General features: G+C 40.0%; 1 protein-coding gene across 2 annotated transcripts in view; it reads right to left on the minus strand.

The window, feature by feature from the left end:
• Positions 1-1423: 1423 nt before the first annotated feature.
• The window catches only part of SLC18B1 (solute carrier family 18 member B1), a 34872-nt gene continuing 21676 nt past the window's right edge, over positions 1424-14619 (minus strand). For both annotated transcript variants that reach the window (XM_040239254.1, XM_040239255.1), the window contains exons 7-14: positions 13831-13967; positions 9680-9781; positions 8280-8371; positions 6712-6807; positions 4973-5047; positions 3565-3658; positions 3418-3470; positions 1424-3184 (exon numbers count right to left, since the gene is read on the minus strand). In XM_040239254.1, coding sequence (XP_040095188.1) covers positions 3118-3184; positions 3418-3470; positions 3565-3658; positions 4973-5047; positions 6712-6807; positions 8280-8371; positions 9680-9781; positions 13831-13967 — 716 coding nt within the window. In that variant the 3' untranslated portion in view covers positions 1424-3117. The remainder of the gene's footprint in view (positions 3185-3417; positions 3471-3564; positions 3659-4972; positions 5048-6711; positions 6808-8279; positions 8372-9679; positions 9782-13830; positions 13968-14619) is intronic.

The following is a 14619-nucleotide window of genomic DNA, read 5'->3' on the forward strand; positions in this document are numbered from 1 at the left end:
AAGTGGCAGCCTCGGCAATCTGAAGACTGGGAATCTTTCTTTATCTTGAGTCTACCAATATAACCTGGTTATATTATTGTACTATAAGTGTTACAAGCTGTTACCATTGGGGGAACCTGGATAAAGAATAAGATGATCTCTGGGTATTGTTTCTTATAACTACATGTGAATCAACAATTATCACAAATTTTTTTAAGTTTAATTTCTAAAAAGCTGTGAGTTTTATTTATTTGTCATTTATTTTTTCTTTGGATTAGTCTATGTCATATATGTATAGGGTGCAGTGTGATCTTAACATAAAAGATATTTTTTACTTATATTCTACATTCAGCCTCATTAAAAAAAAAAAAGTTCTTTTAAACTGGGTACTTTTGTTACATGTTGTTACATTTAGAAGACCACAACTCAGTCGATAAATCATCTGCCTCAATGCAGGAGACCTGGGTTCGATTCCTGGGTCGGGAATATCCCCTGGAGAAGGAAATGGCAACTCACTCCAGTATTCTTGCCTGGAGAATTCCCTGGACAGAGGAGCCGGGCGGACTACAGTCCATGGGGTCTCAAGAGTCGGACATGATTTAACCACGAAACCAACCAACCATAAACACAAAGATTCCCCTTGATAGTTTTGACCTACTTCTTGGTTTCATTGTTCAAATTCTGCTATCATTTCTCATACGTCTAACCTTTCTGTCACTTATTTTAATATTTCAAAATCATAACATGAGGAAAGTGCAAAGTTGGTTTGGTACAAAGTGGCTTTAAATACTCCAGTACCCACAGCACGTATGGACAGCGATGTTTTGGGAGTGGAAACAAAAACTGCTCTCGCCAGACAGCCTGGAATCTTTGCGCTGACTTGGAACTTCTCTCCAACAGTCAGCAGCGCGCTAACGGTAATAGGCCGACAGTCCTGAGTGACGTCTGGACGCCAGGTCGGGGCGGTGCAAGCTGCGCGCCACTGCCCTGCTTTGAGCCGCTGACGGATCCCGGCCGTGCTTTAATAGCGGTCCTACGTGGCAGAATTGGGAACTGCAGGCGCTCGGCGGCATCCTTGACCCCTGCGCGGAGGAGCGGCAGCCCCGTATTTCCCTCTAGCCTTCGCCCAAGGAAGAAAAGCCCTGGAATGGAGCCAGGGTGCTCCGGGCCTGGCCCTTTCCGCACTGCACACGAGTGCAGCGGGCCGGGGTCACGGTCCTAGTGCCGCTCCAGCAAGCGGGGGAGGAGTGACAGGCCATTTCTGCTTGGCTTGGCACGCCCTGGACCACCCTGTGCAGTTCTCAGGGTTAAAGGTTAAGGGAGGAGGGGAATGAAGAGTTCACTGGGCTTGGGAATCTTCAGTTTGGGGAATTAATGCCAAGCAGCCTTCCGAAATAGTCCTTAGGTCCAGTTTCTGTCCGTATTATCCAGTCTGGGTATTGAGATCTTTTTTTTTTTCTTTTTCCCCTTCTAGTGGTGTGAAAGGGCAAGTTTTAATTTGCTTCTTCAGGACCTGCTTTGCTCCCATTCTTCCCCATTTTACTAAGAGGCATCGCTGCTCACCCATACCCTCAAGCCGGATCCTAGGAGTCGTCCTGAATTTCCCTCTCCTCTCTCCGAATCAACAAGCCCTGTTGCTTCCACTCCAAACACGTCCTATTCTCTCCACTTCATTAATGACTTTCTCAAAGCTTCCAAAGATCTCCCTCTACCCTTAGTATGCAAACACAATGAGCTTCCTGAAATATGAATCAAATTCTGGCATCCTCCATTCAAAAGCCACCCCCTCCCCACCTCTCCAAATTCCTCTGTTTACTGGTCTCCAGCCTTGTGGACCACCGCCGCCTTCTCTTTGACCATGTCAAGCCTGTTTGTATAAACTGAGGAGGGCTTTTCCCTGTCAATGGCTGCCTCACTGTCATCCTTCAGATCTCAGTTCAAACGCCCCTCCACAGAGAGGCCTTATCTAAAGGAGGATCCTCACACCTAATCAACTCCAGCCAATTACTCTTTCATATCACCAGGTTTTTTTCTGTCAGAGATTCTGGTATTTATTTATTGTTTATCCCTTCCACTGAAATATTAGTTCCATAAAGGCTAGACTGTTTATCTTGATCACAGCTGACTTTGTAATACCAAGCACAATGTCTGCTTAGAGAAGGCATTCAATATGTTTGAATTACTAAATAGATGAAAAACCATTTAGTCTACTAAAAAATTGGGGATGGTGGTAAATGTGGCTCCCACACTATGAAAATGCATCAGGAGGTATGAGAGTTGCACAGCAGAGATTCACTCAAAACAACGACATCGATTTTACATGAAGTCAGAGGAACCCCTTCCCTAACACAGAACAAGTATTCCTGTGGACTCACCTGCTCTGGAAATGGGATACATCTATTGGAAATATTTAATTTTTTTAATGTTAGAACTAAAACAGAGACATTAAGAGAAATGAATAACATTAAACCAAGCATTATTTATAAATCAAGATCCTAATTCACAGTATGTTACAAAATTGGAAGTGCTAAGTAATATTATTTTGTATCTTTCACACAAACAAAATTTTTAGAAGAGCTGATGGCCATGATATACAATAGAGTTTTTATACCATAGGCTGGAAATTGCTTTTTGAACAAAAACAAACAAACAAAAACTCAGGACACAGAGAAAGCAACTATTTTAAAAACTGATTTCACAGTAATTATTCTACATATTTTGAGTTATGTTTACATTACTTATAGACATGTCAAATAAATTCATTTCTTTTCCTGTTAATAAAAAAGGTACATTCACAGAATCAGTGCACTCAATAAAAAGTAAACAGATGAAACAGGATACCTAGAGTCAACAACATCTTCAAGGCCAAGTCTAGCCACTCAAAACCACAAACTTCTGTTCATTTTCAACGACTCCTCTCATATTTAACATTTCAGATATGACTGGTTCAGTAGGCCAGTTCTTCAGGACGACAGGATGTGTAGCCCAACACAGGATTACCCAAAACTACGTTAACATTTCCAGGATGCTGGTGTGGAGTCCACAGAGTTTTGTGCATAAAAATTAAGAAAGTCCAACACTGATGTTCAAGGCCAGGAGCATCCATCTTCCAGTTCTGTACTGGTTGAAATCCTAAGGCTACCTTTCATCAGACAAGAGAGCAGTCCATTCCTCCTCTGTGCCAAGGATATTCTGAAGTTCAGATCTATATTGAAGGAAAAAATAAGCCAACCTCAATATTTCTCACCTTAAAAAAAAAAAAACAACTCAGTACCTACCTCACTACCCAACTATTTCCGTATATGTGTCTATCAAGTGATGAGGCACAGAGTGCCCAGAGATCTTCAGACTGGAAGAATGGGTGTAAAATGCTGTTTGTTTTCCACTCCCACAAGCCAAATTTTAAAGGGAGAAAAAGAGCTCCAGAGCTGACCATACCTCCTCCTTCTTCTCGAGTGCTCCAACAGATAAAACAAGCCCATCACTAGTCCCTTTAACACAATGAAAGATATGGTTAACATCAATTATTCAAGTCATGTTTCTCCATAAACATAAGAAAATGAAAGGAAAAGACTAATTACTCACGCTTGTCAGAGCCCAGAGACCCTGTACAGCAGCTGCCCACTCAAAACCAATTTTCTCATAGAGAAATCCCCCCAGCGTTGGTCCTACAAAAGCACTAACAATGGAAAGAAGAATGAGGATTAAATAGAGCCAAAAAGTTACTTCTTATGGGCTACATGACCTCGTCAATTCATCATATTGAAACTACGTGTGCGTGCATGCTAAGTTGCTCAGTCCTGCCCGACTCTTTGTGACCCCATGGACTATAGCCCGTCAGGCTCCTCTGTCCATGGGCCTCTCCAGGCAAGAATACTGGAGTGGGTCGCCATGCCCTCCTCCAGGGGGTCTTCCCGACCCAGGGACCAAACCCTTGTCTTTCCTGCTTTGTAGGCTGATCCTTTACTTCTAGCGCCACCTGGAAAGCCCTGAACAGGGCATTAGGTGTAAGAAAATAGAAAGTGAAAGTCGCTCAGACGTGTCTGACTCTTTTTGACCCCATGGACTGTATACTTCATGGAATTCTCTAGGCCAGAATACGGGAGTGGATAGCCTATCCCTTCTCCAGGGGATCTTCCCAACCCAGGGATTGAACCCAGGTCTCCCACAGTCCGGCGGATTCTTTACCAGCTGAGCCACAAGGGAAGTAAGAAAATAATTCTACCTGAAAAGGATGATGTTTGAAATGTTTAAACAATCCTAAAATTATGACTGCTTCTGAAAAGTTGGTGCCTTATATGAGAATTTTAAAAATATGGCATGCATTCAAAGGAGTCTTTATTATATTCTCTCCAGGTATTTATTTGTATTTAAAATAACTCAGTGCATACTGACTGATGATAGCTACACAGCTAGCATATAATTCTCTCTCTGGTATGGTACAGAGTGGGCGTCCCTGCTGACTCAAAGGAAAAGAATCTGCCTGCCAGTGCAGAAGACTCAGGAGATGTGGGTTCGATCCCTGGGTCGGGAAGATCCCCTGGAGGAGGGCATAGCAACCCACTCCAGTGTTCTTGCCTGGAGAGTCCCATGGACCGAGGAGCCTGACAGGCTACAGTCCATGGGGTTGCAAAGAGTCAGACAGGACTTAGCAACTGAACAACAACATAGTACAGAGTAAAAATCAGATACAAAAATGAATGAATAAATGATACATCTTTAAACCTGAGACATGCTCCTGTTAAAAGAATTTAAAATATCACTGAAATAAGACAAAGTATATAAGATCATTGTGGTCACCTTGTTAAAACTGTTGGTATAACCACTGATCTTGAAGTCAGATAGCATGGGTCAAAATTGCAGCATTGCCCTAAGAGAATTATGCACCTCCTTGCAGCTCATCTGATCTCTGAGTGTCTGAATTTCTCCATCTGTAAAATGGGAACAGTAGTCTCCAACTTACAAGTGTGAATTAAATTCCAAAGCTACTCACCCAACTGACCACATCGCACCAAAGAGACCTGACACAAGTCCCAAGGTACTTAATCCTTCTTCAAATCCATTTTCACTGCAAAAAGAAACCAGAGTATAATCATGATTAAAAGGGAAACTTACATGAAACAAAGGAATAGCGTATGGTAGATAAACTAAACCAAACCAGGGATAATCTGGACAAACCTAACAGCAAGAACACTCCATTTCTAAAATAAAAAGTTAACCTAATTTGAAGATATTCTCCTAGTTATGGTTACTGCAGGGTTTTCTAGAAATGCTTCTACTGTATATATAGGATATAATATTAAGAATCATGACCCACTTACATTACATGTTTATGAAAGTATACAATTAAGAAATCTTAAAATGAAACGAACATGTAAAGAGAACAATGGGCAACTTTCAGAAAGTACAGAAGCAGCTCCTAATTCCTATGAGGATTGTTGAATTGGCACATCAGAATCAACAGTTATTTTCCTGCTCAAGTTCACTTTGTGTTCTTCATCATCAAATCTACTAAAGACTGACAGCCAAGTGACAAATGCCTGGTGTGGTATAGTACTTCATAATAAAAAGATATATTTGGTCTTCTTCCCCATTCGTGGCACAGAGCTAAAATTTGTGGAATTTCCTAAAAGATGAAAGCCATTTTTAAAAAAGTGTCTTTTGTTGTATTAATGAGATGACTTTGGGACCAGCACCCACATTGCATGGAGAATCAATACGGATTAGAGGGTTGGAACTTTCAGCCCCACAAATCCCTTCCCCATAGGGATGGGAATGGGGCTGGAGATTAAATTAATTGCCAACTGGTCAATGATTTAATCAGCCATGCTTATGTAATGAAGCTTTCATAAACATCCAAAGGGACTGAGTTCAGAAAGCTCCCAGCTTGGGAAGCCAGAATGCTTCCATGTGCCAGAGTGCTGGGCCCAGATAGAGGCTCCATTGCACGGGACCTCACTGCCCTTTGTATCTTGTCATCTGACTGTTGACGAGTGAACTGGTTTCCTAAGATCTATGAGCTACTCTAGTAAATTAATCAAATCCAAGTTATGGGAACTGCTGATTTACAGCCAGTGGGTCAGAAGCACAGGTAACAACTTGCACTTGAAATTAGCTTCTGAAGCAGAGAGAGCCCTTAACCTGTGGGATCTGCTGCTATCTCCAGCTAAATGGTTTCAGAATTAATTGAACTGCAGGACACCCACCTGGTTTCAGAGAAGTGCTTGGTGGTGTGAGGGAGGGAAACACACACGCTGGAATTGGTGCTAAAATCATTTTCCTGGTCACTCTGTGTCCTTGTATGGACCTCCACTGTGAGAGGGAAATGATGCTGAGGTCTTTCCACTGTGCTTTGGCTTTATTTTAAAATTTATTGAAGTATGATTGATTTACAATGTTGTATTAATTCCTATTGTACAGCAAAGGGCTTCAGTTATGCATATACATATATATATATGCTTTGACTTTTTAAAAGTATATCTGTACCAAGGTGTAAACCGAGCCAAGCTTCTATCCACAACCCATTCTAACTATCACTGTATTAACATTACTCTATATCATTTATATTATTGTATAGTTGCTTATAATATTTATAACAATATTGTGTGACATGAAATCATGAAGATTTAGTAGTGTAAAAAAATATCCAACATCCTACAAAATTGAGAAATTCAAGAAAGCTTGTGATGTTTACTGTTAATTACAACAGTTCAAGCAATGGAAGTAACTTACTGTGCGCAACTGAGAATCTCTGGGAAAGTTGGAATCAAGCCAATTCCAGCAGAGATACCATTTATGACTAATATCAGCACCAACAACCAAAGTTGACTGCAAAAAAGTTTTAGAGAAAAAAAAAAAATTAACATTGAAAGAGACAACAAAGCTTCATGCCAAAAAGGGCAGGCAGGATCTTGGCAGAAGTTCCTTTCACGGATTACAAGACTAGTCTGATTCTTATTCCCATCTGATCTTTACATTTGGATGGAAAAAAATCCATTCATTCTGCTATCCCAAGGTCTTTGGCCACACATGTCACATGCCTGGAGTCAACTTGCCTTATCACCATATAAAATCCTTTCAAAGTTGATGAAAATGTCAATGTTAACATCACTCCTTCTAGCACTTAGTTTTAAAATTCCATCGGCTGAAAAAGGGCACAGAAGGGATGTGGTAAAGGAAGTGAGAGGAACCGGCTATCCCTTCCATGCCAGCCCCTATGTCAGTTACTTCATATCCACTGCTCTTCTGAATCCTTGCAGCAACCCTGCCATGTGAGTCTGTTAAAACAGTTAAAGAAGACAATCTAGGTGATAGAAGCAAACTTTACTTAACACTTCATGAGGTTATGGTCTCCTTTCAGAGGACTGCAAAATGGGATGGAAGGCAGGAAGCTTTTACAGCGTAAAGAGTAAAGAACAAGGAAGAGAAAATCAGAATATATCTGATTGCCCAGGGCCACACAGTCTATCTTGTCTGGGGTGAGAAAGCCAGAGCAGGGTTGGCGATTCGGGGGCGACTGGCTGACTGGATATACTGCTTTCTGGTCAGGAGGAGCATTTACAGGGACATGAAAGTTTTCTAAGCTTTGGTTTGCTGATATGGCACCCTGGGCTGGAGTCACTCCATCCTGAGCCTAGAAAGTTATTCCAGTGGTACTATTATCACCTGTTTTGTGTGTGTGTGTGGATAAGAAAACCTAGGCTCTTGGAAGTTAAATGAGTTACCCAAGTTCACACACCAAAGAAGGCAGAAAGTCCAAATACAAACCCAAACATGAAAGACTCTGAAATCCTTGCTTTTTTCCACGTCATGTTTTGTCCCAGAGGTACCTAGAAAGCTCTAAGTAGCTCACTTTATTTTAGCAAAGAAATTATAATAAACACGCTTTAGTAATCCTACCACATACTAAGGATGACACAGAAACAAAACAAAAATTTAGTTCCTACCTCAAGGAGCAAGAAGTAGTGAAAAAAAAAGAAAAAGCGCATTCTAAGAACAATCAGCTAAAGGTAGATAACAAATGTTATTTTTAAAATAAAGTACAAATTGCAACTGAAACACAAAGGAAAAATAAGCATTTTTCTCATTTGATACAGATTTTATGCACTGATGTTTGCTTAGACCATTGCTAGCATCCAGTAATACTGTCAGTAAAACAAATATTTCAATATAGTCCTAAATCTGATAATTATTTAAATAGTAAGATTCAAAGATACTAAGCATTCAGTGTTACACCAAAATTTTTAAAAATAATTCTTAATAATATTTGGCCGAAAATTTGAAAGAAGAAAAAATATTACCTCTTAATGTGCAAGAATGGGGCAGGTCCTAAGAGCATGTAGCAACATGCTAAGGTTAAGTTTCCAAAAACCAGAAGCCATTTCCTTAGGTGCTGAGGAAGAAAGTCCAAAGAGATTTAGAGGTAAAAACCTCGCATAATCCAATAATATAAAGAAATCATCAAGGAATACAAGTCATGATATTTTTAAAAAATCAATACATTGAAGAAAACAAAATTTTACATGTAAGAGAAAACAGGGTAGATGGTAAACACGAAAGCAAGTGTAATCAGTATACCTCAAGACAGGGTATGAGTAGAGGACAAGATCCCTTGGAAAGGGAGTATATTGTGGATTTTGCAAATGATGAACTGTTTCAAATATAACAATTTTAAAGAAGCAGTCACCACAAGAAACAGCCAAGTAGATACATTATCTAGAAAAATTCACATTTTAAAAAGTATCAAATAAAATGTTTTCTTATAAACTACTGAAAAGCAGGCTAAACATTACAAGGGTATGATATCCGTTCAGTTATATAAACGACTACATCTTAAAACTAAGCTCCAAACACTTTAAGACACTTGCTTTTTGTCATCTGGATTACCAAGTAATCGCCACATAATCAGTCTTCATAAGTATATACCCACGTGCAACAAAGAGGGGAAACATGAAAATAAGCACTAGTATCACAGAAGCTTGAGACTTGGTGAACAGTACTAAGCTCTCTATACTAGTCATCTAGACTGAATCATTTAAACCTAGTTAAAGGAGAATAGAAGAAATTTTCTTTCAGGATGGCTCTGGGATAACGATGCATATTGACATGACCAGTCCTTTCACTCTCGTAGAAAAACTACATTTTATCTTTTCAAGTTGGTCTAGTCATAAGTACCTTTGAGCTCTGTCCTGATTATTAAGATCAATCCATTATTTTTTCATCAAGGGAATTTTTTCCTTTAGAAAACCTAGTTCAGGAGCTTTTCAACAGTTTTGGCATAGCTTCCACTTTTCCCAGCTGAAGCAATTAAAAAGTGAATCTGCTCAGGGTGATGACAAATTGGAACATATTGAGATCTCACACTGAAACCTCTCCATCAGCTCAAAAAAAAAAAGAATATTTAAGAATTTAAATGTCCTCACTGCTCCCCCTCTCCCACAAAGATAACTGTGGGGATGGATATATTAACTAACTAGATGGAGTGAATCCTTTCACAAAGTGTAGAGATAACCAAATCACTATGATGTATACTTCAAATATCTTAAAGTTTTATTTGTCAACTATACTTCAATAAAGATAACATTTTAAAAAAATTGAATATGTTCATTCTAATCAGTAGCCCTGCAGAACTCCAGAAGTACAGTTGGACAACCACCAGACATACAAAAGTCATTCTTAAATATCAATGAAGTGTACATACTGGCATTTTATCACTGAGTAGGCCCACCAGTGGTGAAGAAATGGCATAGGATAATGCCAAACCCAGGAATACCAGTCCCACATATCCAGCTGGTAAATTAAACTGTAAAAGAAAATCCAGTGTTAAAGTTACATGGTTAGGTCATTAAAAAAAAATAAACATCTATCTTTTCCTTCTACATCTCTTCAGCTCTTATCACCTGCCATGAGGCTACGACTAACACTTAGCATCCTTTGTGATTTTTGTCTTATGCTTGTAAACGGATTGTTTTTTCATTATGGGAGAAGAAACCTAACCAGAGGTCAGAAATACAGGATGTTTTTGCTTTGTTAGCATTTGATAGTAAATACTGTATAATTACCCTTCTATGAACCACAGCATTTTTACATGTCAACCTGTGCTTTGCAAACATTAGTGTACACAAAAAATTACCTGGAGAACTTCTTATAAGAGGTTTGTGAGCCCCAGCCCAAGAATTTCTAATTCAAAAAGTCTGGGAAGAGGCCTGGGAATCTGCATGTCAAACAACAATCCCAGGTATGCTGTCTGTCCACAGACTAAAGTGCATTGCTGTAAAAAGCACTGATGATAATATCTACTCTATCCATCTCAAAGGGATATTAATATCTAATTAAAGAATTAGATGGTATGACACTTTGGCTTTTATAATAGTAAGCTACCTCATAACTCTTTTACTCTTATCAACATGACATAAATGCCTTTATTGGTTATCTAAGTCATTCTCATTTTCCTTAATTTCCTTCAGTTCAGTTCAGTTCAGTTCAGTCGCTCAATCGTGTTCAGCTCTTTGCGATGCCATGAATTGCAGCATGCCAGGCCTCCCTGTCCATTACTGACTCCCGGAGTTCACTCAAACTCACGTCCGTCGATTCGGTGATGCCATCTAGCCATCTCATCCTCTGTTGTCCCCTTCTCCTCCTGCCCCCAATCCCTCTCAGCATCAGAGTCTCTTCCAATGAGTCAACATTTCCCATGAGGTGGCCAAAGTATTGGAGTTTCAGCTTTAATATCATTCCTTCCAAAGAACACCCAGGGCTAATCTCCTTTAGAGTAGACTGGTTGGATCTCCTTGCAGTCCAAGGGACTCTCAAGAGTCTTCTTCACCACAGTTCAAAAGCATCAATTCTTTGGCGCTCAGGAAATGGCAACCCACTCCAGTGTTCTTGCCTGGAGAATCCCAGGGACGGGGGAGCCTGGCGGGCTGCCGTCTCTGGAGTTGCACAGAGTCGGACACTTAGCAGCAGCAGCAGCAGCAGCTTTCTTCACAGTCCAATTCTCACATCAATACATGACCACCTGAAAATCCATAGCCTTGACTAGACGGACCTTTGTTTGCAAAGTAATGTCTCTGCTTTTGAATATGCTATCTAGGTTGGTCATAACTTTCCTTCCAAGGAGTAAGCGTCTTTTAACTTCATGGCTGCAATCACCATCTGCAGTGATCCTGGAGCCCAAAAAAATAAAGTCTGACATTGTTTCCACTGTTTCCCCATCTATTTCCCATGAAATAGATGGGATTTCCCATGGGACCAGATGCCATGATCTTCGTTTTCTGAATGTTGAGCTTTAAGCCAACTTTTTCACTCTCCTCTTTCACTTTCATCAAGAGGCTTTTTAGCTCCTCTTCACTTTCTGCCATAAGGGTGGTGTCACCTGCATATCTGAGGTTATTGATATTTCTCCCAGCAATCTTGATTCCAGCTTGTGCTTCTTCCAGCCCAGCATTTCTCATGATGTACTCTGCATAGAAGTTAAATAAGCAGGGTGACAATATACAGCCTTGACGCACTGCTTTTCCTATTGGAACCAGTCTGTTGTTCCATGTCCAGTTCTAACTGTTGCTTCCTGACCTGCATATAGGTTTCTCAAGAGGCAGGTCAGATGGTCTGGTATTCCCATCTCTTTCAGAATTTTCCACATTTATTGTGATCCACACAGTCAAAGGCTTTGGCATAGGCAATAAAGCAGAAATAGATGTTTTTCTGGAACTCTCTTGCTTTTTGGATGATCCAGTGGATGTTGGCAACTTGATCTCTGGTTCCTCTGCCTTTTCTAAAACCAGCTTGAACATCTGAAAGTTCACGATTCACGTATTGCTGAAGCCTGGCTTGGAGAATTTTGAGCATTACTTTACTAGCATGTGAGATGAGTGCAATTGTGTAGTAGTTTGAGCATACTTTGGCATTGCCTTTCTTTGGGATTGTAATGAAAACTGACTTTTTCCAGTCCTGTGGCCACTGTTGAGTTCTCCAAATTTGCTGGCATATTGAATGCAGCACTTTCAGAACATCATCTTTCAAGATTTGAAATAGCTCAACTGGAATTCCATCACCTCCACTAGCTTTGTTCGTAGTGATGCTTTCTAAGGCCCACTTGACTTCACATTCCAGGATGTCTGGCTCTAGGTGAGTGATCACACCATCATGATTATCTTGGTCGTGAAGATCTTTTTTGCACAATTCTTCTGTGTATTCTTGCCACCTCTTCTTAATATCTTCTGCTTCTGTTAGGTTCATACCATTTCTGTCCTTTATTGAGCCCATCTTTGCATGAAAAGTTCCCTTGGTATCTCTAATTTTCTTGAAGAGATCTCTAGTCTTTCCCATTCTGTTCTTTTCCTCTATTTCTTTGCACTGATCGCTGAGGAAGGCTTTCTTATCTCTTCTTGCTCTTCTTTGGAACTCTGCTTTCAGATGCTTATATCTTTCCTTTTCTCCTTTGCTTTCCACTTCTCTTCTTTTCACAGCTATTTGTAAGGCCTCCCCAGACAGCCATTTTTATTTTTTGCATTTCTTTTCCGTGGGGAAGGTCTTGATCCCTGTCTCCTGTACAATGTCACGAACCTCCGTCCATAGTAACTAGTCTTTAATTAAGCACATGGGATCTACTTAGGTCAGTATACGTTTCAACAATTTTTATGACATAATTCAAACTAAAAATTAGCCCTTTAAAGACAGTAGCAAGATATAAAAATCAGAAATATCCTCTTCTGATTTTAAAACGGGGTGGACCCCTTCCTTCCCTAAAAGACTGGTCGACCAATGATGGGACAGTAAAAAGTCAATTCAAACAACAGATAAGGCAGAAAAAGGGCAACAGAAAAAAAAATGTGATAGTAAAACAGGGAAGTACATTTCTAAAGATTTTTATAAGTTAGACATGAGCAACCTGGGTTTATGAAAGATTGTTACAATTTTTTTCAAGATTTGGACAGAGTTCTTAAAAGGAAGAAAAATGACTCTTAAGCAGACTCGTTGCTGATAATGTGAATGGAATGTGTCATTGAAAACAAGATATTTTTCTTATGCATTACCTCATAGATGCTCACTGCTTAATTGCGATATTATATTATTTTCCAAAACTTGGGCCTGACAGTAAAATTACAGTCCCCAAGTTTACCTGTAGAATACCCCAAACTGTCAAGTGACTTGAAGGGGCTGTGTTTCTGATAATGGTGCTTTCTTCATTCTAGGGCCTCAAAGTGAACATGGGCTGCAGCTAATAGATTTCTGTCTTTATAAACACAGATTAACTCTCTAGTATAATTAACTATCAGACTCAGTAATATACTCTATTGCATTGTTTCTTAATAATCTTTTTTCAAAAATATCAAAGAACAAATTGCTACGACATCAAACTTTAAAATTCAGTCATTTTCAGCATTAAAAAAATAGAGACTCCTGGTTCTTTCTCCCATTTCAGATCAGTACAGTTCACAGTCTTTCACATATATGCAACAGACTAAAAGTAAACGGACCCAGAGGGGATCTGTTAGAAAAGAAGGACACCTCACATTAAATGAGCCACTCAGAACCTCAGATGCCTCAGTGGAATTAAAACAGAGGAAAGTATCCTTGTTAAGCAGTCAGGATGCTGCCCAAGCCAGATCTATGATGACTAGAGCGAGGCCTAGGAGAAAGAGACCAGATGAAAGGCTTCTTTCATTTACACAAATCAGACCCCTAGTTATAGGGACATCACAGAGGGAAGGTACAGGCTATCTTGATGTATAGATTTCATTCTGCCTCCTCCTTGCAGCCACACCCAGAACTTTCTAGCAAGCAGGGCCTGAGAACAAGCAATCATGTGCACCTACCACAATGGGGAGTTTTCATCACCAGGCTACTCACCTTCTCCAAAACAAAGAGGGACAGTGTGGGCTCAAGGAAGCCAAAACAGGAGCTGAATGAGGTGATGACAAAGGATAAAAAGGCAACCTTGGGTAAAGTGATGAGTTTCCAGAATGAGTGTTTCCCTTTATCAGACTCTTTGGGGTAAAAATTTAAAAAGAAATTAGAGTAATTAACACTGATGGACTTAATCTTTCAGTCTATTTTCAAAAGTAAAATTGATAATGCCATCTTTATCCAGGAATCAAAACAACCATGCCTCTGAGTTTGCCTAAAATTGCACATTATCAACATTTGCATATAAGTTATTCAAACCTAGAGGCCATTTCCACATACTTAAGAAATAATTTCTCAGAATCAAAAAAAATCAACTGGAATCAGAGTATGAGGAGAAGTGGTCTTGGTTATAGGTCATCATCTAGAAGGCTTTCCCCAGATGGGAGAGAGAACACATGAAGTTGCCCTTGGTGGTAGGGAAAACCAGACGCTTTATCAGGCAACAATGTGTGTGTGCTGAGGAGGAATCTGAGTCAATCAAAGAACACAAGACTATTTTTTTCTGCTTACAGAAAAACACTGGATTGAAAGGGATGTTAGTGAATCACGAGTACATTCAATTTGGCATCAAGGTCAGCTGAGAGCCAACCTCGTGTCAGTTGCTCAGTCATGTCTGACTCTTTGCAACCCCACAGACTGTAGCCCGCCAGGCTCCTGTGTCCATGGGATTCTCCAGACAAAAATATTGGACTGGCTTGCCATTCCCTTCTCCAGAGGATCTTCTCAACCCAA

This window comes from Oryx dammah, unplaced genomic scaffold (genome assembly GCF_014754425.2).
Source record: "Oryx dammah isolate SB20612 unplaced genomic scaffold, SCBI_Odam_1.1 HiC_scaffold_4, whole genome shotgun sequence".
NCBI lineage: Eukaryota > Metazoa > Chordata > Mammalia > Artiodactyla > Bovidae > Oryx > Oryx dammah.